The 25,243-nt window shown below is 37.0% G+C and overlaps 3 protein-coding genes across 5 annotated transcripts; 1 reads left to right on the forward strand and 2 right to left on the reverse strand.

Moving 5' to 3' along the window:
- Window positions 1-7,584: 7,584 nt before the first annotated feature.
- LOC113282233 (putative receptor-like protein kinase At4g00960) lies at window positions 7,585-9,514 on the forward strand. The gene is made up of 5 exons (XM_026531211.1): window positions 7,585-8,096; window positions 8,178-8,388; window positions 8,493-8,730; window positions 8,817-8,967; window positions 9,052-9,514. The coding sequence occupies exons 1-5, from the start codon at window positions 7,878-7,880 to the stop codon at window positions 9,400-9,402; spliced, it is 1,170 nt and encodes a 389-aa protein (XP_026386996.1). The 5' UTR covers window positions 7,585-7,877; the 3' UTR covers window positions 9,403-9,514.
- Window positions 8,284-12,556, reverse strand: LOC113282234 (elongator complex protein 5-like). Of its 3 annotated transcripts, XR_003326678.1 has the most exons (11): window positions 12,213-12,556; window positions 12,011-12,103; window positions 11,787-11,923; window positions 11,623-11,669; window positions 11,294-11,363; window positions 10,780-11,006; window positions 10,610-10,699; window positions 10,431-10,506; window positions 9,797-10,009; window positions 8,796-8,857; window positions 8,464-8,585 (listed from the first exon to the last, which is right to left on the reverse strand). XR_003326678.1 is itself a non-coding variant. In XM_026531213.1 (10 exons), exons 1-9 carry the CDS (start codon window positions 12,377-12,379, stop codon window positions 9,801-9,803), a joined length of 1,116 nt encoding a protein of 371 aa, XP_026386998.1. In that variant the 5' UTR covers window positions 12,380-12,556; the 3' UTR covers window positions 8,284-8,585; window positions 9,797-9,800. The 3 variants fall into 3 exon arrangements, 2 of the variants coding, with proteins under 2 accessions (XP_026386998.1, XP_026386997.1); XM_026531213.1 differs by lacking the exon at window positions 8,796-8,857 and having other exon boundaries at window positions 8,284-8,585; XM_026531212.1 differs by lacking the exons at window positions 8,464-8,585; window positions 8,796-8,857 and having other exon boundaries at window positions 9,559-10,009; window positions 12,213-12,554.
- Window positions 12,557-12,942: 386 nt separating this feature from the next.
- Window positions 12,943-16,448, reverse strand: LOC113282235 (mannose-6-phosphate isomerase 1-like). The gene is made up of 5 exons (XM_026531214.1): window positions 15,737-16,448; window positions 15,454-15,621; window positions 14,487-14,699; window positions 13,852-14,118; window positions 12,943-13,538 (listed from the first exon to the last, which is right to left on the reverse strand). The coding sequence occupies exons 1-5, from the start codon at window positions 16,070-16,072 to the stop codon at window positions 13,197-13,199; spliced, it is 1,326 nt and encodes a 441-aa protein (XP_026386999.1). The 5' UTR covers window positions 16,073-16,448; the 3' UTR covers window positions 12,943-13,196.
- Window positions 16,449-25,243: the final 8,795 nt, after the last annotated feature.

Here is a 25,243-nt window from a genome sequence, read left to right on the forward strand (position 1 = left end):
GTTTTTGTGAAATTTGTGATATGAGTGATTCAAATCCTGATTTTGAAGTGGGGGAGCCTTCTAACTTTCCTCCTACTGATGAGTACTTGTATGATGATCTACCAGACCATGATCAAATGGATTATATGCATGACCCTCACTTTTATTTTCCTCATACTCAAGATGGGTATGGAAGTGATGAATGTCTTAAGCCAAACATAGAATCTAATGACCAAGAAGAAGAGAATGGAGCTACAAGTAATCAAGTAGACAACATACGTGGTGAAGATTGTGATTTTTCCATGCAAATGATGGATTTTGGTTTTTGTTTTTCACTTTTGCTGCACAGAGTCGGCAGGGTCGACGATTGTCGATCATGCCGACCTTTAGCGCCGGATGGTCTGTATTTGAACAACGCGCCGACTTTTCATGAGCAGTATACGTGTCGGCAAGGTAGAAAATTTTAACCATGCCGACTTCTGTATTTGCAACACAGGAGTCCTGACTTGAAAATGCGTACGCCGGCATTGTAGTGACGTAGACCCTTCCAACTATTGTTTGGTCGGCACTTTTGAATTTTTCTACCATGACGGCTATTTTGTAGTCGACATTGTATTATATGTCGACCCTGCCGACCTTGGTAATACATATCAACTAACTTTTGATGTTTTGTAGATTGTTGCATTGGTACCGATGAAGGATTAGCCTCAAGCTTACCAAATTAGGGGTCTTGATACTTCCGCACATTACGCAAATGATTTGGAATGGGAGGATAAAAATGACGCTGCCAATTGGATTGTTGAGAAAGCCAAAGAGAAGATGTGCGTTCTAGTGAAAAACACCCAACAAAAATTTACGTGGTTTGAAATGGTATGCGAGTGTTATGTGACAATTCATTCTTCACCTCCTTTGCTGCATCACTTTAGCTGGATCCAAGTATCACTTGCCGTGAATTGACCTTTTTTCCTTTTACGTTTCAAATGCACGATTTCTCCTTCTTTTGCTCAAAAGGACTCCATTGCACCTAATAACTCGAAACTAAACATAAGAGATGCAATTCACAAGGATAATAGCAAAGAAAGAATAAATACTAGATATAAAATTAGATGTTTTACAACACCTGTCATTATGGGTCTCCGGACGAAAGTCACAAGAGAAAGGGTTATGTGTATGATAAGAAGACGACTAGGGTGTACAAGACGAAGTCAAAGAAGTGTGGATGCCCATTCAAGATTATTTTTGGGAGAAATAAGGAAACCGATAACGTGTGGAGAATGAGGAGAGTTGATGTTGGTTGGCATAACCATATAAATCTGGAAAGTCTTGTTGGGCACTGCCAAGTTGCCAAGTTGAAACCGCACGAGTTCGAACAAGTAAGAACAAGTTGGGGAATTAAACCAAGCAAGCTCCTTCGTAAGTTCAAGAGGGACGACCCGCATAACCTCTCTTCATTGTATATAATTTATGCGGCCAAGGCAACCATTAAAAGAATTGAATGGGATGGAAGAAAGGTAATGGAAGAATCACAATGGTTGGCACACAGATACAACTACACGGTGAGACACCATGAGTCATCGGAGGGGAAGGTGGATCGTATTTTTCTTGCGCATCCCGATATGATTCAATTGGCGCGTTGATTTTACCAAGTTTTGTTTATAGATTGTACTTATAAGACGAATAGGTACAACATGCATTTGTTAAACATTGCTGGACAAACCTCGGATAAGCAATCGTTCACAGTGGCATGGTGTTTTATGGATCGTGAGAAGGATGATAGCTATATTTGGGCATTGGAAACTTTGAAGCTTCTCTACCACGAAGATGAGACTCCCAGGGTTATAGTGACCGACAATGAGCAAGCAATAATGAACGCCGTGAGGATAGTTTTTCCCAATGCACAAAATTTCCTTTGCACTTGGAATATACAATACAATCTTAGAAAGAATTGTAGGAATCATATCCAAAATTGAAAGGCAAAGAAAGGCACTAAACATGAAAAGGAGGAAGATGAACGTCTTAGTAAACTAACTATAGAGGAGAGAGAGGAAGAGGAGAAGAAAGAAGACGAAGAATGGAAAGACGGTGAGATAAAGTTTGGGTTATTCATAAAAGCGTGGGATAAGGTGGTTTGGTCGATGAGTGTGGAAAGATATGAGATCAACTTGAAGGAGTTCGAGGATGATTGGGGGACTAATTACCCCAAAGTAGTGGAATATTGCAAGAGACAATGGTTGACGCCACACAAAGAGAGGTTTGTGTATGCTTTTAATTATGACTATAAACATTTCAAACTTGAATCCACAAGTATGGTAGAGCAAGCTCATGGTAGACTAAAGCTCTACTTTTCACGAGTCAAAATGGGATTGTGACGGTGCAACATGCTATCCATGAGTACACTAATAATGATATCAATAAGATAACAAAGCAATTCCAAGAAAGTAGCTTCCGGAAGTTGAAGAAGTTTAAGGAGGATGATTGGTTGCTTGTTGGTATACATAGAAACTTCTCGCATTGGGCAATACATTTTATGATGAAACATCTCAAGTTGTATCAAAAGTATGACAAGACGGACACTCCTTGTAAGTGCAGGATAATGAAGGTTATCGGACTTCCATGTCGTCATATGCTTGGTAGGTATAAAACTCCCATTCCTCTTGAAGATATTGATCCTTATTGGAAGCAACTATCTTTCAAACCGGATCCAAGAGAAGATTCCGGTGAAGAGTTTGGCGACATGGAACTTGGGAGAATAATCCTCGAAAAGTACCCCAAGTTGATTAGGTTGGACAAACAAACCATGAAGCACAAGTTGATGCCGTTTTTTTACCCTTTTATGGAAGAACTTGAAGAACCGGCGAAACAAGATCCTTGCAGTAGACCACCTACCACAAAGACGAGGGCAGAAGAAAGGGAACAAATTAAAGAGTATTTGAGTACAAAATGTGATCCATCCGGACATGTGTATACCGAGGCTCAATACAAGGAGGATCCGGCTAAAAAGAAAAGGGGTCGTACGAGGAAAGAAACAACTACACCAACAGTTTCAAACTTGAATCCAAATAACACTCCACTTCTTGAGAGACAATCAAGTGTGGAATTTGTTGGAAAGAAAAGGGGTCGGCCAAGGAAGGATTTAACTACACTAACGGTCTCAAACTTGAATCCAAATGGCACTCTACCTCTTGAGAGTCAAGCAATCCAAGGAGATGTTGCGAAGAAAAGAGGTCGTCCAAGGAAGGTAGTACAACCGGTATTGCAAGAGTATCTCGCACAACTCCCTCCAATTATTCAAGAGTTCGTTATTGGTACCGACGACGTCCCAAATGATAGAAATTGTGGGTTTCATGTTGTCTCGCAAAAATTGTGACACCTAAGTGGAGCGGTTGAGGAGAATCTCACCCAATGCCAATACATAAGAAAGAAGATGGCCGTCCGACTAGAAAAAAGACAAGGAGTTTCATATCTCAACGATGCTAGAAGGTTCCACGGAGGACAAAGAAGCGACTTTTAAAGGGTTGCTTACTAGCGTTAAAGGCCCGGAGGGAAATGCACCGATCAAATGGGAGCATTGGTTGAGAATGCCGGAGTGTGGACATCTATTGGCGGATACGTGGTCATGCGTGGTACATTTTTTTAGTAAGGGACTATCTATAACATTTGCACCGAAACATGCGGTTTGTGTGGAGCAACTCAAGCATATAAGAATTGCCATGGCTTTGGTGGATAAAAATCATTTTATTGGTCTACAACTCAACAAGGAATGTACATTACCTCCTCTTTGTAGGTTTAGTTTTTGGGAAAAGTTCACAAACAACAAGAGTAAGGAATGGATGAAACTTTATGAGGACAACATGGACCTTTGGAATGTTTTAGATGAGTCTAGGGAATGTCCCATAGATTTGACTAAAGGAGGTTTAATAGATTTGAATAAACTCCCTCCAATAGATTTGAGTGATGATTGATTATGGTAGGAACTAAGGAATCTTTTTGGAGTACTTTTGTAATCGCATTCGTGTTTTGTGTAATGTACTTTGGCGTACTACAAATGAATGAAATGTATGTGGTTTTTTTTGTGTATACTCCTTTGGTCGGCATTGTATTTGTCACACAACCCTGCCGACCGTAACAGGGTCGGCATGTTATAAATTCGTCAGGCTGCCGGCTGCACTGCATGAAAGCACAGGAAAATAGGCCTGGGATGGTCGGCAAGGTTTTTGCCTCTTACAGTTCTGACCGTCCCAGGGTCGGCAGGGTCTTGGTTTCGTCAGGTTGTCGACGTTTATGTGGTCGGCATGGTTTTTGAGGATAACCATGCCGATCATAACAGAAAAAAAAACTTGTTTCTGGATGTTCTCATGCATTAAGTCGGCAGGGTTTATGAGGAGAATACTGCCGGCTTTACAACCGCCGGCATGGTTTATAAGGATAACCAGGCCGATCAAAACAGAAAAAAAAAAAACTTCTTTCTTGATGTTCTTATACATTATAGTCGGCAGGGTTTATGAGGAGAACACTATCGGCTTTACAACCACCGGCAGGTTTGTAAACTGTTAAGTGTCGATTGTTAAGCAGGCGACACGCTTTAAATTTAGTACAATGCCGACTTTACATCGAATACAAACCTTAATTAAAGCATACAAACGTTAAAAACTTAACCCTAACACATTTGGGACATAGATAGTATCTTTTTCCGGTACACAATTTCTTAGGAGAGGTAATTAGCTTCATCTTACCGTCGCAACATGGATCTGTGCATGGTAGAAGGTTGATTTTAGCAATTTCATCTTCATACGGAGCTAGGCGTTCATCTATCCAATAGAAAAACCCACAACAAGTGCATTTTGAAGCATACGGCTGATATACATCTCCTACTACAGCTTTCATGAGAAATAAGAATCCCTTACAACCTTCAATAGTGCATTTTCTTCCTTCAAAGGGACAATCGTTTGCAAAATGACCACTTAGTGTACAAAGATTACAAATATTTGGTTTTGTTGCACTTGAAACTTCTATTCTTTATGCAAGGTTGAAGATGAAGTTGAGAATGCTTTTATAATAACACACACCTAGTATCTTAATTTTGAAATTTCTATCCGTTGAGCATTCAATGGGTTGTACTTTGTACCTAAAAAGTGCAACTAACATATAAGTCGGCAAGGTAGAGCTTTAAAACCATGCCGACCACCACTCCCTGACAGCATTGTGGCATATGAAGCCTAGTATGGTCGGCAAGATAGAGTTTACACACCATGCCGACTCAGTACAACATGAAAAATTGTTTAAAACTGCACAAAAAAAGAATAACTTCTAAAGCAACTGAAACTGAAAATTAACATAAGTTTAACAAGTCTAAAACCAACAACTAACAGTTCAAAACATAAGGTAATAGTTCAAACCACAATCTAAGTTTCTAAACCGAGTGAAACATAATTAAAAATTTCATGGATCCTTCTTGTTGTTGTTATCTTCCTCCACATCACTAGATTTTTCACCATCACTAGCTTTTTCAGCAGCATCAGCTTTTGTTTTTCCCTTATCTGGTCCTATGTAATCACCGGCCTCATTGTAATAGGGGTTCACTCCAGAAAAGTCACATGCCCTGAAAAAAGTCCTTGGATCAACCTCCTCTTCTTCCTCCTCTGATGATGTGCATTCTTCATAGTTGAGGGGATTGCTAGGACTATCCATAAACCTTAAAAATTCTTCAGGATCTTCCTTACCCATCAGAAGTAACTTTTTTACAGGGCAATTTTTCTCAGTTTCATCTTTAGGATCTTCTAAATTGGGATAAATTGCGTCAATAAATTGTAATAACTCTTCTGCATTGTTAACAAGACAAGGGGTATCTTCTATTTTTGCCTCTGGGAACCTAAACAATACACAAATAAGAGATATGAAAATTCTAAACATTGAAACATGGTTCTGGTAATACAGCCGACAGGGTCTAGAATCTAAACACTGCCGACCAACCAATGGTCGGAGGGGTTGTAATCATATACCACGCCGACTAATACAAAGTCGGCATGGTCTTATTCAAGAAAGATGCCGACAATTAACTAATGAAAATCAAGTTTCTGTGACCTAAAGTCGGCTTGGTACAAGTCTAAGACATTGCCGACTAGATGCAGGTCGGCAGGGTTTGTTAATATACCCTGCCGGCCCTAGTTATTGTCTAACAGTCGCCATGACTGCTATGAAAAGTCGGCAGGTTATTCATCCTGTTACCATGCCGGCGCTTACAAAACAAACACCAGTCGGCGTGGTTTTAAATTATCGACCTTGCCGACCAAAAACCCTGAAAATCATAATTTTCGATTTCTAACCTAATATAACAATCATATAACACATAAGAATAATGGATTGAGTATAGAAATCACTTACAGTCTTCTTTTCACCGGTGGAGGGTTTTTTTCAACTTTCTCAGGGATTGGATTTTCGGGTTTGCTAGTTCCAACTTTTTCCTTACCTTTTCCCTCTGATTTGGATCTTCTCGTGTTACCTGTTGAATCTCTCTTGCTACTGGATCGTACCATTTTTGGTAGAATATCAAAATTGAAAATTTTGGTTGATTTTTGGTTGATGGAATAAGATGAGGGAAGGAGAAGAGGAGAGGGATTAGAGAAAATATATTAGAAGAAGATTAAACGTTTTTTAGTTTTAAGTTTAAGGTTTAATTTTAGGTTAATTAGTGCAGAGGTACTAAAGTAACTTCACCCTGTTTTGACCTCCCCTTAGTAAGGGCACATGTCCATTTAAATTTGGGTATACCCAATTAGTCTGGGTATAACAATTAAGTTAAATTTGGTACTTGTGCTTCAAAGTCCTTACACTCCCTGACCAGGTCCAGGTCCAGACTAGACGCATGTAGATAAGGACATGCCACAAAGTAAAAAGGTTAAACGTCTTGACTGATTTGTAAAAACTCGATTTAGAAAAACAAACCACTTCATGGTTCTGCAGTACATTAGTCAAAACACACGGTAATATCAGTTTTTTTAGTTTTCACCTACTTGTCATTATAAAATCAGAAGTTTAGTCAAACACTCAAATTTTACTAAACCTTATTATAACTAAGGGTTTTTTTTTTTTTGTGTGATAAGGTGCATACAGATTCCGAATTGTATACGCATTTGATCTAGAGAGGTGATTAATGAACGCGTTTAACTTAGCTTAGACTCATTCTTGCATTGGCAGAACTATCTTGACCTTAAAAGAACCACTGGGCTTCCCATTTAGCTTCACTTTTTTCTTGTTTCGTTGTTTGACTGAAATAAAATATTTCCAATCAAGAAAATATCCGTGACGGCAGAAGAGATTCGTCCGGCCGCCACCACAGACAAACAGAGAAATATAAATATGCACATGCGGCACGCCTAAGTTATATTACACCCAACCTTTCTCCATCAATAAATTTTTTATTTGACACAAATAAAACCCCCAAAACCATGACCCGCAACCATACATTCACCGGAACCAGATCAGAGCAAACAAAGCGAAGGCAACTTCATACTCTACTTTTTTTTAATGTTTTACCAAACATGCGTTGACACTCAACAATATCAGTTCACACCTGTTTCTCTGTGAAATTCATAGGTAGGAATAGAACCATCATGAGGAAAACCAGTAAATGTAGTCAAAATAGAGAAGAGAAGGACCATTATATGCCTTTTAAACACTCCATCCTCATCAAGTAGGGTAGTAGTACCATAAAGGGGATGACTTGAGACTTTTACTTGTTCTTTATCAGTTATTCAAATTGACCCTTGTCACCTAATTATCTAAATATAATTGTCTCTTCGTTGTTTTCTTTCATTTCTCTTCTTCTGTTCACCTGACCTGACAGATTAAAAAACTCAACCACAATTTTCACAGATTTCTTCTTTCCTTTGTTTTTGGAGATGGGAGTTTTCTGGTCTAATCTAGCATCATTAGTTAAGCAACGGTGCTGTGGCAAAATCAAGAAAAAAGTGGGTGCAGCAAGAGATGGACATCCAGAAGAAGAAGAAGGAAGTGATTCATGGGGTTTGTTTTTCAAGCTTCAAACTCTTGAAATTGCCACAAATTTTTTCTCCGACTCTAATAAACTCGGGCATGGAGGTTTCGGACCCGTTTATCTGGTATGTAAAAAATGATTCTGACTTACCAATTGAAGTATCAAATTGTCCCATGATTTCATTGTGCTTGAATTGAGATTCCAGGGGTTGCTGCCAAATGGTGAGCAAATTGCAGTAAAGAAGCTGAGTTTGAATTCAAGACAAGGAACTAAAGAATTCACAAATGAAGTGAAATTGCTGCTGAAAATACAACATAGAAACTTGGTTAGACTTTTAGGCTGCTGCATAGAAGGTCCTGAGAAGATGTTGGTCTATGAGTATCTGTCAAACAAGAGCCTTGACTACTTTCTCTTTGGTTCGGTATCCCTACCCTATCCCCCCTCTCTTCTTTCCTTGTTTTCATTTTGGCTACCAATATCATTCGTGTTGACTCGCTTTGAATGATTGATTGTGCAACAGATGAGGAGAAGCGAGCAACGCTAGATTGGAAAACACGGTTCGAGATTATTAACGGAATCGGAAGGGGTCTTCTGTACCTGCATGAAGAGTCACCTGAAAGAATAATACATAGAGACATCAAAGCTGGTAACATACTTCTAGATGAACAGTTAAAACCAAAGATTTCAGACTTTGGCTTAGCAAGACTCTTTCCTTGGGATGATACTCATGTTAGTACATTTAGGATTTCTGGCACTCAGTGAGTAAAAATATGCACCTTTCTGTTTGAATCGATATGCAATACCAAACAACCGCAGAACTTACATTGTGTTTGGTTTTCAACAGTGGCTATATGGCTCCAGAGTACGCGTTGCATGGGTACCTGTCTGCGAAAACTGATGTTTTCAGTTTCGGGATACTGGTGCTAGAAATTGTAAGTGGGAGAAAGAATCATGATGACAGTTTAGAAGAAGATAAGTCAGATCTCCTGAGCTATGTAAGAAATTGATTTCTGTATAACAATGATTTAATTGATGTAATCAGTTTCCTCTTTCTCAAAATCAAGTTTGTTCACATACAGACCTGGAATATCTGGCAAGAACAGAAGGCACTAGAGTTGGTCGACCCAAGTATAGAGACAAGGTTTAATAGTGAAGAAGTAGTAAAGTGTATTCAACTAGGGCTGCTATGTTGTCAAGCAAGTATTGCAGATAGACCAGAAATGAATGCAGTTCATCTCATGCTAGAGAGCGAATCTTTCACAGTACCTAAACCTGGAAAACCAGGATATCAAGGACGTGTCGGTCGCTGGGCAACCTATTCTTCCACTACTGCCACAAGTAATACCAAATCCAGTGAACATTCTGACAGTACTGCTATGACTAATGCTACTTATTCTTTAACCAGCAGTGTAGATGATTATCCCAGATGATTAGTCTCCATTTTTATGTTATAATATTTTCCACGATTTCTATATTTTATAACTCCGATTGAGAGCATATTATGTAAATTTATTAATCTAAAGATTCAATTGATTCATTTTAGAAACCAGAAACTTCATTATCAATTTGCTATTTCTTAATCTTACCAAAGATTTCACATTCAAGAATCAATAAGTATGGTACAAGAGGTAATGAATGGTATGAATCTATCTATGTGGCTCCCGGTCCACATACAACAAACTGGGATGACCACCACCACTTTATTCACTGAACAAGAATTCTTTTGAGGTCATAAAGGATTAGACGAAAGAATGGTTTACAAACACTCTTCATCCAACCAATAACTAAAAAGATGAGAACCGGGATCAGTGAATTCCACTCTACCTAATTATATGTCCAAATCGTCATCTGGGTCCTCGTCAGAATCTGGCGTCTCTTCATCATCAGAGTCTCGCAAGTAATGAATTTCACCCTTTCCAACAATATTGGCCTCGGAATGCCGCTTCTCAGAGATTGAAGCAGATGTAGTACTTAAATCAGTTGCGTAATTAGAAAGTGACCTCCGTCCATCATAAATTTCAGTAGTTTTACCCATTTCTGAGACAAGACAAGTTATTAGAATTGGATATGATTCTAGTTTAAATTTCAGATAACATTCCAAGAAGTAAGAAAGTGAAAGCTTCAAAATTTCAACCTAATTGCTAATGTTGTAACATCATGAGCTGCTCTCACAATAATGTACATAGGTCATGGAGAAGCAGAATCCTCTTTCAAAAGTCACAATTGCAGACAATCATAAATTAGTCAAGAGTAAGTGCAGAAGTTTCACAGCTGCCGTTACAGACAAGGCACAAGTCATGATCTGGGGACCTAGATCATTGAAGACCAAGTTGATTTTAGGGTTTCTATCTTTATGTATGACTTTACTCATGGGATATGAGTGATGACTAATTAGTAGTTCCTGTGAAGCCGTATATGAAAGTACGTTTGAGCTACCAATTCTGGAAAGGAGTCGTACCTTGATGTTCAAAAGGAAGTATAACATTTTCTCTGTCAGACCGTTCTTTCTCTGATAGCTGGAGATTAAACTGAACCTGTTGAAAGACAACATATAACATGGCAAATTATGTCATCATGTCTAAAAGGATATGTGAGGAGGGCTCTAAGTTCAGTCAAGTAAAACTTAAAGAGAACTACCTTTGGCAAAAGGCTTTGACTGACAATATCATTTGTTAAGGAATTAACAGAAAATTTGATGCCTGCTTGTTCAACATGAAAATCTTCGCTCTACATGAAAATTAGGTTAAAATTAAGATTGCTTGCTGCTAAAATCCGATATGACGTGAGCAGATTCGAGAGAGTATTACCAGCACTTTGACTCTTCCATTTCGACGCTTCAATCGAAGATGAAACTTCCCTTTTCTGGAGTACTGTTTCAGAGAAAAAATACTCTCTGAATTGCTTCGTTGTTCCTTTGCAGCTATAGTCATCGGCTCCAAGCTGGCAACCATAGATGACATATATTCAAGAACTGCAATGGTCCTGGCTTCATGTAGGTCTGAGTGGATCAACCAAAAGACACAAGAAACATAATCTGCCACCAAGAGGAACATTTAGATTATAAGATTTAGATAGAAAATAATAAACACAGTATTTCTAAGACCACATGAAAACCCATATGTTTTAAATCGAGTCTACATAACATCTGAATATAGAGAGCATCCGAAAACATGGAGCGTGCAAAATGTAAGCCAATTTCACTTCTAAAAAACAAAGGCGCAAAGGAAACCAGCCTTGTCAGGAACTAATGATAAGTGACAACTGAATAGTTTGACAAACAAGAAAGACACGGTTAAGGAAAATGAACGAAGATATGCTTACCATGGCTGCGGAGGTTGCTTATAAGCCCCGAAACACAAGATAATGCTGCGTGTCTTAACATTGCAGTTACCTGAACATGGGAATGTGAAAAAACAAACTTAATACAAAGAGCAAAGAGCATAAACTTTTCTTTTTATGAACCAAAGAGGATAAACCATAAGGAAATCTTAAGTCAGAAACTCAGATAGATGTCGAGTTCAACCAAATAGCATATTCGATCTTGTAAAAAATTCAAAAGACACCGCATGGAGATTTCAACATACAGTATACTCTAACAATCTGTCAAATGCTCCTATTACAACAACTAGGCAACAACTAAAGAGACATACCGAGTCAATGGCAACAGAAAACCGAGCTTTGCTTGGTCCTACAATTTCTGCGAACAACAGTAACCACACAGTAAGCCCATGTTATCTCTATAACATGCTCCAATATTTTGATTTTGATTACAAGAACATTATCAATATCATATAGCAAGATCACAATAACTAACCTTTTCCGAGTTGAACAACTGAAGAAAACAACCCATCTAGATCCCTCACGTTTTTACAAAGAGTCCCCGTCGAAGAGCTAACACTAACCCCATCTTTCCAACCAAGTGGATCAGAATAACAATCCAGTATCCTAAGCCTTAAAACAAGTAACAAAATTCAATTTTCATCAGATACTATTCACACAAAAAGGAACACACAACTCCAAAGTTCGAATCACACTCACCATTTAGAAGAAGAGGAAGCATCAATTCCTCTACTTTTCAGCAAATCAAAGTAGAAAGATGGACTCTTAGTGAATGCAATCAGCACAATACCTCTATTCAACAACCCCCAAAAACAAAAACAAAAACAAAAACAGATATATTAAAGATTAAAACATTAATTTGATTTAGAGTTAGGGTTTAGTAATTGAAAGTGGGGCTTACTGAGATTGAGATTTTCCAGCACAGATATTAGAGGAAAGAGAGCAGAGAAAATGAGTGAAAGCATCAAAACCGAAAGGACTAGGAATTGAATCCTTTATCGTTAATGCTGGTGCGTGTTCTCCTGCTAAAGATCCATCTCGTAAAGCTCTGCAAATTGTTTCCGCCATTTTTTCTTCTTCTTCTAGGAACGTATAAGTTCGAACTCAGCTTAAGATAACCCTAGTTTTCCCGGGTTCTATTTCTGATTGTATTTTGGTTCGTAAGAATTACCGCGGGAGGATGCCAGCGCTTTGGAGAAGGACACCAGCGTAGTGTACTACAGTGTGCGCAACTTTGGGGTGTTAAAAGTGAATTCGAGGGTGTATGTAGTCCCAACTCCCAAGTTTTAGCACAACTTATGCCGGTTTCCAGGAATCAGAAACGAAGTTTTTCACTTTCACAACGTTTTTCACTTCTAAAAAGCCATATCTTCACACCTCTAAAAGCCGTTATGAAATTTGTTTGGCGAAATGACTTTTGACTTTTCGACTTATTTAACTCGGATGAAAATCTTGCTCGCTATCCAAACCAAACACCCTTTGGTTCTTGGACTCTTTTCCACAGTCAGCTAATTCTAAACGAGATTTAAGAGAGTTTGGAACAAGAAGTGTTTGCATTATAAGAATGAGATTCAATCATTTTAGTTTCTTTATTCTCTCCAAGTGCTTAGGAGTTGGGATAGTTTTAGAGACAAAACATAAGATACCATTCTTCCACATTGCACTGCTTTCTTTCATCTGTTGTTTCATTTTCGACTCTATAACACCATAGTCCGCTTGTACTAGTATGGATTACATCTACATGATATACATTGAAATTTACATACAATGTTTTTACCTTTACTGGCACAAAAGGGAGAAGGGGAAAGAGAGAGACGAGACCCAACAAGCAAAAAACACTAAAACTACTTCTACCACAATAACTACTAGTATTGTATCCCCATCGTCATAGTTCTGACAAGAACCTGCTGTTCACTCCGGCCCGGAAAAGTTGTAAACCTCCTGTTCCTTCCATGTTGGTGGTTGCAACAATTATCCCAGCGTGAGCTGCCACAAAAAAGACATCCCCCCTTCTGACCTCCTTTTCCTCTCTGTGATCAGCTGAAATCACTTGAATCTTTGCAGCTCCTCTTGTTACTACAAAGAGAGAGGGTCCCAGGAAGGCAGGAAATTCTGTGAATTCTCCCTCGGGAAGGTTACACCGATCCACCTCAAATTCATCAAAGGGTGGCATGTACCGTGTTATGTATTGATTCACGGCAACCCCTGGAAGAATGTCTGGATAGCCCTGCCAAATGAATACACAGTTCATTCACTCACAGTTCGAAAATACATAAAGATGAATACCAGGTGCAGGAGGTGTGTTTCATCCTTGTAAGGCCTGGGTAACAGTATTGACGTTACATGACTAACTCACCCAGAAACAACCCCAAGCTAAGCACAATACCGAACATTGACGTATATCTTAGTCTTTCCATTTCCCACCTCACTAACGTTAGGTGAAATTCCATAAACTTCAGAAATTGATAATGCTCATTTTCGACAGAGGTCAACAAAACATAAAGAAGCTATCAAGCCAATAGTTCATATAAGATTTTTACCTGTCTATAAGTGAGCATTGAACAAAGAGTTGGGACATCTCGTAGCTTAGATGTCAAACCAGCACGAACAACATTATCTGAGGTAGCCATGCACTCAACACATTCACCATGGATATATGCGTGAGGTTCATTTGCCCCCAGGTACAAGGCCTCACCAGGATTGAGCTTCACGTAGTTTAGGAAGAAAGCTGATAGAACACCAATGTCACCTGGATATTCTGTTTCTAACCGTAACACCAGTTGTTCCTTGTCTGACAACTGCCTCTCCTGATCCAATGAACGAAAATTCTACAGTTAAAACCAAATTTCTACAAGAATATGTAAATTAACTCGTAAAGATTAATAAGACAGTTCTAAGACAATTTCACCTCTGACCTCTGAATCTCCAGAATAATATCAACTGGAAAAATTAGTCCAGATAATACCACAATGGGAATTTTGTAGAATTGAGGCAGATTATGCTGAACAAATTCACAGAATAAATGCTATCGTCCTATTGTCGGGGTTTACTGTGCTGTGCACTAAAATTTCATCCTAGTATCCTAGTGATCTGGGTCAACTGCCTAACAAACATAACACTGCAACTCACTTGGAGGTGTGAAAAGACATGTGGCCAAGCATGTAGAAGGTATTACCTTCTGCGCCTCAATCAGACGGCTTTTCAGCTTAGAAACCATCTTGGAAACAGACTCTTTACATGCTGACATGAGGTGGGTGAAAATAGTCTGCATTACAAATTTCACTTTCTCCTCTCCATCTTGCTCGCTAACATGTAAGAGTTGATCTTCTTCCACATTACCAACCAGCTCCACAATCTCAGGAACACTTTGAATCACGCCTTTTATCTCCTGCACAAATGTAGTGATTCCTACATATAAATCAAGCCGAGTTTGAGCAGTATGAAAACCATATGCATACCTAGGACAGAACTAGTGTAGTTCACCAACCATCTCACATGTGATTCGAGACAAGATATACTACTTCATAGACCATTTTTTGTACTATTCTTAATCGTATATTCTCTATTGAAAGAGGGACTCCAAAGGTTTCAGAGAGGTGATCCTAGATTATATGTTAATAGCGAATTCAATCAAGGTTTCCAGAACAATGACAGTTTCTGTAAGCTGAGACGAAAAGTCAACAAACTCTAGGAATATGTATTCTCATCCAGGTAACATGGAGTTTACCAAGCATGAAAACTAAGATGAGCTAGTATCAAATCGAGCAGGAAAGAGCTAATTATATAGCTTACATATGTATTCTCATCCAGGTAACATGGAAACTAAATTCTGGTTTGCATCTACGATCCATGTCATTCCCGAACACACTGTTACTCAGCCGCACTTAACGAAAACACTATGTGAGACATTCCTAAACATTAGACTGCATTAGTACTGGTAAGTGATCAGGTCTAAAGTGTTGGCAGTTATTAATTCTATAAACTGAATATTCTCCATCCCTGAATGTACTAAATCACTATTCAACAAGTATCACCTTCCATAGCATACACTACACACAGACATGCAAAAATAGCCACTAAACAAATATCATAAGAACACATAAGGAACACATTCTCAACCGCACACTAGACAAATCAATTACCTCCAGATTAACGAAACCACACAATGCCTCGAACTCGGTAAGTGCCAATGCCATTTCAGGTTTGTGGTTATCGTCTTTATAGAGATTAGGCAGTGACTTATGCAATTTCACTGCAGATTCCTTGTCTGGATGAGCTTGTATAGATAATGCTTTCGCAACTGAAAGCACCTGAAACAAAATACATTACTCAAAAAAACTCAATTCCCCAAAAACTCTTACTAAATAAACTATCATAAATCAAACACAAAATTGATGAAGTCAAACTAGATGAGCAAAGCAATACCTTAAACAAGAAAGGAAGATCAGTACCCCATTTCTCCAGCACCTTATCTCCTAAAACACTAGGGTTTTCAGTAATCCAAGATTTCAAAGTCAGATTATCAGAATCTACTATGAAAGAAGGACCAGAATTATGAGTACCCATCCATAACTCAGCATAATTTTTATCAACCTCAATTTCCACCTTAGAATTCAAAGAAGAAAGTTTAGCAACTTCAGAATTCTCACCAATTCCTCCCCAATCGTAATTCTGTACTGTACATCTCAACATCTGTAATAATCTAGACTGAGGAATTTCAATTTCCTTCTCCACAACTCCCGCAGCAGTCATCACCTCCATAGCTAAAAAGAAGAAAACCCTAGATTAAGATTTTTAGGGGAAATTGAGTTTGTTTGGCTACGAAAGCTTCAGCAGTTTTATAATGAAGCTTTCGTAGGGGATGAAGAAAGAAAACGTGAAGCAGATAGAGAGTAAAAAATTCGTGAGTGGTTCACATGGAATTCAACTTTTTTTATATATTATGGGTATTTTGAAAATTTCAGAAGGGGGTTAGATGGAGAACAAGTTGAGTAGAGTAACGAAGAAGAAGATGATGATGAATGATAAGACAAAGGATTGCAGAATCTGATGCTGATACTCCATGGTGGGGTTTTTTGTTTTGAATTGAAATGGAAAGTACAACGAGGAATTAGCTGGTTTTTGGAATTTTTTTGGAATTCTTCGTAAAAAAAGGGGATTTTAATTGTTTTTATTGTCGGTGGCGTGCCGAAGTCGGAATATGACGGTTTCGTTGGACACGCGACACGCGAGGTAGAGTATTTTGACAGCTGTGTAGTCAATGTCAGTCAAAAAGTCTTTTTCCCTACCTTTTTCAATATAGTACAATGTTCATGTGGTGGTTGATGGTCTTTAAGAATTGGATTGGTGCTCGTTTTGTTTGTATGATGATAATTTTTGTTATTTTTAATGTACGATTTAGATCTTAGATACAGATCTGAATAATTGTCTTGTTAAAAAGCATATTCCAGATGGTTACTTTATTTATTGCCATGTGTTTAAGGACAGGTTTGTTAAATATTGATTGATTCCCAATTATGAGGAAGAGTAGGTGATTGTTTTCTTTATTCTTGTGTTGAATGAGTTCAAAAGGGAAATGAGCAGCTTTAATCCACAGGAGCGTCGAGAATTTGAGATTGATAGCTATAAGGATAAATGAGTGTAAATGTGATTATTATTTTTTTTGCATTTTGCTTTTACAAACTCCACATGCAAATGCAACTTACATCCATAATTCGATCATGCTTAAAATTTAGTAGAAATGAACGTTTAATCCCTTTTTAGTGAGCTTCGGACACTCCAGTCCACACTTTTAAGACCCGGGCGGTACTCTATCGTCCAATAAAAATCTGGTTTTTCGTTCAAATTTCGGACGAGTTAGTCCAAACATGTAACGGTTCCCTGATTCCCGTACTTTTAATATAGCAGATCTGACCTTCGAGCGATTCTATATATTAACATAGGTTTTTGAATTGATTTTTTTCTTTGATCTGAAATTTTAGGAAATTTTTTTCGATCTCGCATTGCTAGATCATCTTTGATCGAGCAACTTTTGATATCGTCCGATGTTACAAATTAAACCTCAACAAACTCTAGGTTTAACCATAGTTATCTTACCAATATTTATTAAAATCCCGAATATTTGTCTATCAGATTTTCACTGGCAAGTTGTTTTTAACTATCAATATTCGATACCATAAAAGTTACCCTCGATTCAAATGGGTATTGTAAACTCTGTAGTTCTTTATGCAAGATGAGCGCTTCAATGGATTTTAACTAACATATTTGATCTAGCAGCATGTAATCCAGACACTTGGATACTTTTGGGGTCACCAAACTCTTATATTAGCCAGAGTTGGGCTTTTTCTTTCATCGTATTTTCAGTTGCCGTATTTTACAGAGAGAATACAGAAACGGTTAAACTCTCAGGTTAACAGCCGCAGACGAAATGCAAGAGGAAAAGAAAGAAAAAGGAGAAGATATGATAATGAATTCCATGAACGTGGGACTCCTACAAAAACTTTCAGAAATCCCTAAATCACATATTCGGCATTGAAAATACGTAACTTATTAACAAAATTTAGTGCTTATCGAAGTATCGACGAAATCCCTCTATCAATCTTTGCAAGGTTCATGATGAAAATTAAGTTGATTTGCTTGTGGCGGTAATCTTGCTCTTGTACTTTGGTGGACAATAATTGGGTACCAACTAATTTTTTGAAATACTGATTGGTGATGATGAATTTAGTCAAACAATGCTCAAATACCCATTGATACTGTGACAAAGTAATTGGATTGATCAAATTGGTGAAATAGTGTATGGATGATAGAATTTTTAAAAACAAGCAAAAAGTTGATCATCATCGAATTCACACCTCAAATACCATCACCACCTCAGGCATTCTAATCATCAAATTAGTGGTAATGATTTATCAAACTTATTTGATTTTGGAGATTTATATTAAGACAGGTTTATCAAGGCATTAATTTTCATGAAATATTTTACAAATTTAGGATAGATATTATTAACTACCTCTGTTGATCAAAGATTCAAGGTTTAGAACAGAATGGAAGTTAAGTTACTGATTCTTATGGTTCTGATCTTGGGAGAGGGAAGATGAGAAGACAAAAAGAGAAAAAACTTCTTCTGTTACTTATGAAAAGTTGAAGAAACTTGTATGATCCTCACTACATTATCCATATTCAGTTAAAAACTTGAAAAAAAAGAACGGCAAAGAAGGAAAAAAAAAATAACCATGGTTAGCGTAAGAAGAGTTTGCTGACGTGAAAATAGCTTAAATGGCTGGCGTACATGCTGCTAGATCAAATGTAGTCTAGCAGTGCTAGAGCAAAATCTTTTCCGTCAAAAACTAGTGTCTCTCAGAACTGATATGCCATTGCTGAATTTTATTTTATTTTATTTCCAAGAACTAGATAATTAACGAAGGAATGAACAACGAGTTTACACAACATATATAACTAAAATTAGCATCATGTTATGAACTTTTCAACCATGTTATATATATCCACCACCCAACATAAAAATTTGGACCCGACTAGTTAAGGTCATTAAGCAACTGGTTTTTTTTTTTTTTATCTTTCACAGATGATGGCATAAAATCCCTTCTTGGATTACATATATAATATATTCCTTTCTCTTCTCTATATGATCGATTTTCCCCTAATCACACATGAACATATGAGGGAACACTTGCAAGAATTTGAGCTAAGTTTTCTCGTTATAGTATGAGATTACTTCAGTACTGGTATCTCCGCAAAGAAATACCCTACCTAAATGGAATTAGGTGTGTTGTATATCATGAAGGAAATTGTTTCAATTAACTTTTAATTTGAATTCAGTTGAGTTGAATGACTATGTAGTTTGCCTTACCATGGTGGTGCCAATATCTTATCTATTATTTTGTTCGTCGGCGAATATTTTGTAATAGCTTTTTTGTAGAGTTATCTTAAAATTACTGACTTAAATTTTGACCGCTAAAAAATCGGTAGGACAACTCTGGTTAAACCCAGAGTTTGTTGAGGTCATATCTACACAATCAGACGATATTATAGCGAGACAGAAATATTTGGAGGCGATTAAACAAATAGAAAAAGATTTTTGAGGATTAAATCGTTTTTGCAACAGATTTCAATCTTAGGTTAGATTTGTATCTTTAATTGCTTGTTCTCTTTTGGTTAATCGTTCGATTTCTTACTGATTTTTTAGTTTTTACATCTTATTGATTATGCTCTTGATTTTATTTTGGTATTTCTAAGGTTTTGATTCTCTTTTGATTACTCTTTTTTATTTTGATTTTTTAATGCATGATATGAACTCGAACCGATATTTGATTGTAGACTTTTGATTTATTCATCTATGTGTCTAATAAGACGCTGAATTTTTTATCTTCGATTAATTGATCGAGTATTTGATTTATATTTATTTTTTGATTATATAGAATGTGTACTTTCCTGTACACTATACACGTCTTAGGTTATTCAAATTCAAAAATGTGATTTGAAGCTTCAAATGTTATTATCTCTCTCACGTATTAAAATGTTATGATTTTAAATCTCTTTGTTAGTTGATTCAGATTTTTTTTTATTTTATTTTAGATCTCTTTGTGTTGGTGATTTTTAGATCCTTTTATATGTGATTTAGAGGGTCTGTACTTTTTAAGTATCTTGCTTTTTAAACTTTAACTCACAGCATCTTCTTAAGCAACGATGTTTATGTCTATGGTGATTGAGAATGTTTCATAATATTAAAAAAAAATCCATAACTATTGAAATCTGGACTCAAGATAGGTACGCATACCCAGTATGCGTACCCTAGATATCTGAGGTTCCGAAACGTAGGTAGGTACATATACCCAGTACGTGTACCATGGAGTTCTAAATTCGTGAATGAGGTGCGCATACCCAGTATGCATACCTGAAGCGCCTGAGTTCGTGAATAACGTAAGGGTACACATACCTAGTACGCATATATTATCTTTCTGAATTCATGAACTGGTTCATACGTATGTGTACCATTTCATATACCTACCCAGTAAAAATTAAGCAAATCTCATGAACTATTTTCACAAATGTATTTGAAATTGCTACAACTCACATGAATACCTCTAAGACATCTTTGATCACTGGATCACTTTGTCTGTGTGCATCATGATTCAAGTCTTAAACCCGATTTTGCTTATAAGTTCTTAAGACATGTTTTCCATGAACAATCATGAACCATGGTTCAAGTACTCTGGACCATATCATATATTCTTCTATGTAATTTCAAGACAAGCTTCTTACGTGCTTACATGAACTCCTAACAAGAGTTTCTTCTAAACAAAGAAAGTGTTTGCGATTATCAAGTTACCTTAGCTTGAGTTTAAAGCAACCCTTAATCTTAAGTCTATAAATAGTTAAATAACTTGGAACTTCAATCTCTGACACTTTTGTATCCTAGTTGTATGCTAGAGTCATCCTCTATTAACCTAGGTTTTCTCTGAGAACATAGGTTTACAACTTAAAGAATTCACTTAGGGTTTCGTTAAGCTAGTTTCATGTGTTTTGAACTTGTTATTTTTGTTGTCGAGGTTTTCGTCAATCTCCTTCAGGAACGAGATAGATAAAAACACAAAATATTCTTCGTCACAGACTTTGTGATTCCTCAATATATATAACTCTTCTTTATTGATCAGTTTAAGATTGTTCTTGAAAGGTGTAATGACTCGACCCTCCACCGATGATGTCCCCACTTAGCTAATGCGGACATCCGGCAGTGTGGGGTTTTCAACGGGCATCTCTGTGGTAATCCAGTGGTAACTTCCAGGGAGGTCACCCATCCTTGGATCACTCCCGCCCGAACACGCTGAACTGTAGAGTTTTCTGTCAACTCTTAAAAGTACAACAGGTATATCTGGTATAATTCTTTTTCGAGTTTCTTTAGCAATAAGTTCAGAAAGTGTAGTTTCTACAGTTGGAAGTGATGATCGGTGAAGAATAGATTACCTGACTGATTCAAATTCATCTCTTAATCCCATTAAGAGCTAAACTAGTCGTGATTCTTCTCTGTATTTCTGTCATAACTCTACAACTATCCAATTAGGTTCTATAAGTGCTATCTGATTTCATACAACTGATATCTCATAGTGAAATTCAGAGATTGATTGATCATGTTGTCTTTTTCAATATTATAACGTTGAGCAAAGTTGGTTTGAGTATATCTTTTTGCAAGAAAATCCCACGCTTCTTTGGCAAGTTTAAAGTTAATGGGTTGCATGCTTATGGATGTAATCGTTGTGTTCCGATCCATGTGTGTATCTTATGATTATTGATTTCCAGTCGTCGATGATTTTTGTTGCAATATGTTTATCTTTGCTACATGTACTAGTTGCATTAGGGCATTTGGATTTACCATAGATGTACTTCCACATACCTCTCATAAGAAAAGACCAATTATTATTGTTGGTTTCATCTAGTATTGTAGTGATAGGTTGGTAATCTTCAACGACATGTTGAAGGGAAAAGAAGGGATATAAAATATCAGGGTTTAGAGTATGAAAAACAAAACAAAGAACCTAGGATAGAAAACAAAAGTTGATGATGCTTGATACCTTAGACTATATTGCAGAGAAAGAGGATTGTTTGATATTTCCTGGCTCTGAATCCTCATGACAAATATAGTCATAACATGTATATTCATAGACGCAAGTGATGGAGGTAATAAAGTTGACAAGAGTAGAGCTACCTTCAGGGTTGTTGCTCAAAATCAAATTTCTGTAGAAAGTGGTGTGAGACGTCAAGTTCCCAAAGTTTGGATGCATATTTACAAGAACACTCTTAGAAACTCTCAATTGCTTCATCTTCATAAATATGTTGCACTACCAATACCATCATCAAGTTGCTTTATTTTTATCAGTTTGTAATTAACAATATCAACATCATTATCAATACTTACTCCAGTTATTGTAGTAATGTAACTTTAACATCATCATCATCTTCTCCTGCAGCTAAATATCGTCATTCGAGGTCTATAAATGGTGTTTGATTATAGCGACATCATTGGATCCATAACACGATTTTCATATATGTCATTACAATTGAATACATTGGGGGTATCAAAATACACCACCAACTTTTTCGTAGGCAATATATATGGACAAACTCAATACAACACCGAGAGTTAAAACTCAATCAAGGAAAGTGTCTGGAGTTATATCTTAATCTATCTTGTGATTAAAAAGTTCACATAATTGAATCAGTGAACCTAATCTCAAAGAAAGTTCTTGGAAAGTACCAAAAACCAATATCCAATGATCAATCAAGTCTTATCCAACAAACAAGGTCGGACCTATCTACTGTGATTCATCAATGCACAAACTGTGATATTTCAATTATAAAGACAAACTATATAATTTGGAAAAAGAAATAACACAGACACCAGAAATTTTGTTAACGAGGAAACCGGAAATGCAGAAAAACCCCGGGACCTTGTCCAGATTGAACACCAAACTGTATTAATCTGCTACAGACACTAGCCTACTACCAATTAACTTCGGTATGGAATGTAGTTGAGCCCTAACTCATTCTTCCACTGATTCAGGTACAGTCGCGCTCCTTACTCCTCTTGAATCCCAACAGGACTCCGCGCAATTGATTCCCTTAGATAACATCACACCAACTAAGAGTTGCTTCAACTCAATTGAAGACTTTAAACCAAACCTGCCTCCCACAGATTAAGCCTTTATAATTGATTTCCTGATTTATGATCGAAACGGATGATAAGATCAAATGTAAGATACAGGTGATGTAAATTGATAGCAACTTGACAAAACTCTGGCTATCCTCAAAATCCGGACATATGCAACCCGAAGTGCATCCTAGATTATTATTCACCTCACAAATATGAAACTTGTGGAATCACAAAGTTTGAGACGAAGAGAACTTTTTGATTTCTATTTATCTTGTTCAAGTGATAAATCGACGATCTAAAAAGATCAGGATACTCAAGTTATCCAGATAAAAGATGACTAGTCCTGGCTTCAAGAATCCTAATGAAGTCTTTGATAGTCGCTAAACCCTAAAAGGTTCTCTAGAGAGGACGACTCTAGATACAACTAGGACATACCAAAAAGTAGTGTCAGGATCCAAAGATCCCAATTGCCAAAAGTTCCCCTTATATAGACTTCATAGCCTAGGTTGCTTTAGTTTAAGCTAAGTTAGATTTGGGACCAAGCAAACAATATTCACCGTTAGATGGAAGATTTGAATCTTATTCACATAAAAAAAATATATACTCTGGTTAGGTAAACCGTAACCGAACCATGTACAAATACTATGTCCAACATGGTTAGCCGAAACTACCCGGTTTGGACTTAAAAGCTTAACACTCATTTCCATGATCACAAACACATTGATCTTGAGTCACATTCATGTGATCAAATGAGTCTAGTGTTAATTAGAAAAATGATCAAATGCAAATTATCTCAGAGAAATAATTTAATCGCAATTGATCACAATCGACATAGTTGGTAAGTGCACAAAGTACAAATACTTGAGTAGTTCGTGAATCGGCTGAGTCAAGGTACGCGGACCAGTTTGCTGACTTACAAGCAAAGCCGAGGTCCGGAGTTGACAGAACTTTTTCAGTTCACGTACCAGTTTGCAAACTTAGGTGCAACACTAAGTTCCGGAGTTGACATAACTTTTTCAGTTCACGTACCGGTTTGCAAAATTAAGACATTTACTGGTTCCGGAGTTCACAGAACCTTTTCAGTTTGCATACCAGTTTGGGTACTATACTGGTTTTATAACATAGAACTGTTTTGGTTCGCATACTGGTTTGAATACTTAACCCGGTTCCCTTACCACAGTTTTTTTGTATACAAAAATACATACCTATCCGGATCACGAAACAAATAGATTTTCCCATGATGTGCATACGAATATGCGTATCACACAAATCTGAAAGTCGATATGCAGCCAGTCCGCTACGTGTACGAGTACATGTAATACGGCTTCAGAAATATAACAGTTTTCCCAGTTTGTAAGACTGATAACACTGTTTTGTTTTCCGAATATAATAGTTCTATATTTCTCTAAATCAATTTGAAACATTCCTGAATAACATCAATGAAACATATCACTGTTCCAAGTTATTTTCGAATGATAAACTTGAATCAAGAATTGGTTTCAAACAATAAATTGTTCTCCACCGAACTTGATCAAGTATGAACAAATGTTCGTCAAGCTTAGTCATTATATTTCGAGAATTTCGTAAACTAAATAATTAGTTCTCGACTCGAAATTCTTGTCTATGAAAGCTTGTCTAATTAGTTATGCAACAATCGTCTCAAGGATAAAAAGGTGAATATATCTCGAGAAATAGGTGATTCAGTCTTCAGTTACCTTTTATTGATGAAGTTCTTCAAAAGCTTCGGCTGATCTTCGTCTTCAAACGGTAGAACGCAAATGATGACTGGTTTGTTTCTCAACTACCTCTATCCTAGACCGAGACTTAATTAATTGTAGACTAGAAATCAAGATATAGTTTTGTAACTAAATTTGACAACAAGCTTGATATAGCAACACTTGTGAGTTCGACCGAGCAATGATCTAACAATCTCCCCCTTTGTCAATTTTAGTGAGAAAACTATTTATACACATGGATAACAAAAATAAAGATTCGAAAAACTCCTCGACATCATGCCTTGATTTCCTTGGTTTCTTCAACCCTCCTTGAACTCTTCGTTATTTCAAGTCGCAATGATTCTAAACGTGTTCAACTCAGCATCGTTGTTGTTGATGATCCGTAGCTATAATAATTCTCGTCGTTATACAGAAACATAGTATTATTATCTTCTCTCCAAAGTTCAGTTTTATCTGAACTCTGAAGTAATACTACGGTGATATGTTTCTCCCCCTAAATCAATATTTACATCTTTTATTTAATAGGTA

This window comes from Papaver somniferum, chromosome 5 (genome assembly GCF_003573695.1).
Source record: "Papaver somniferum cultivar HN1 chromosome 5, ASM357369v1, whole genome shotgun sequence".
Taxonomy (NCBI): Eukaryota; Viridiplantae; Streptophyta; class Magnoliopsida; order Ranunculales; family Papaveraceae; genus Papaver; species Papaver somniferum.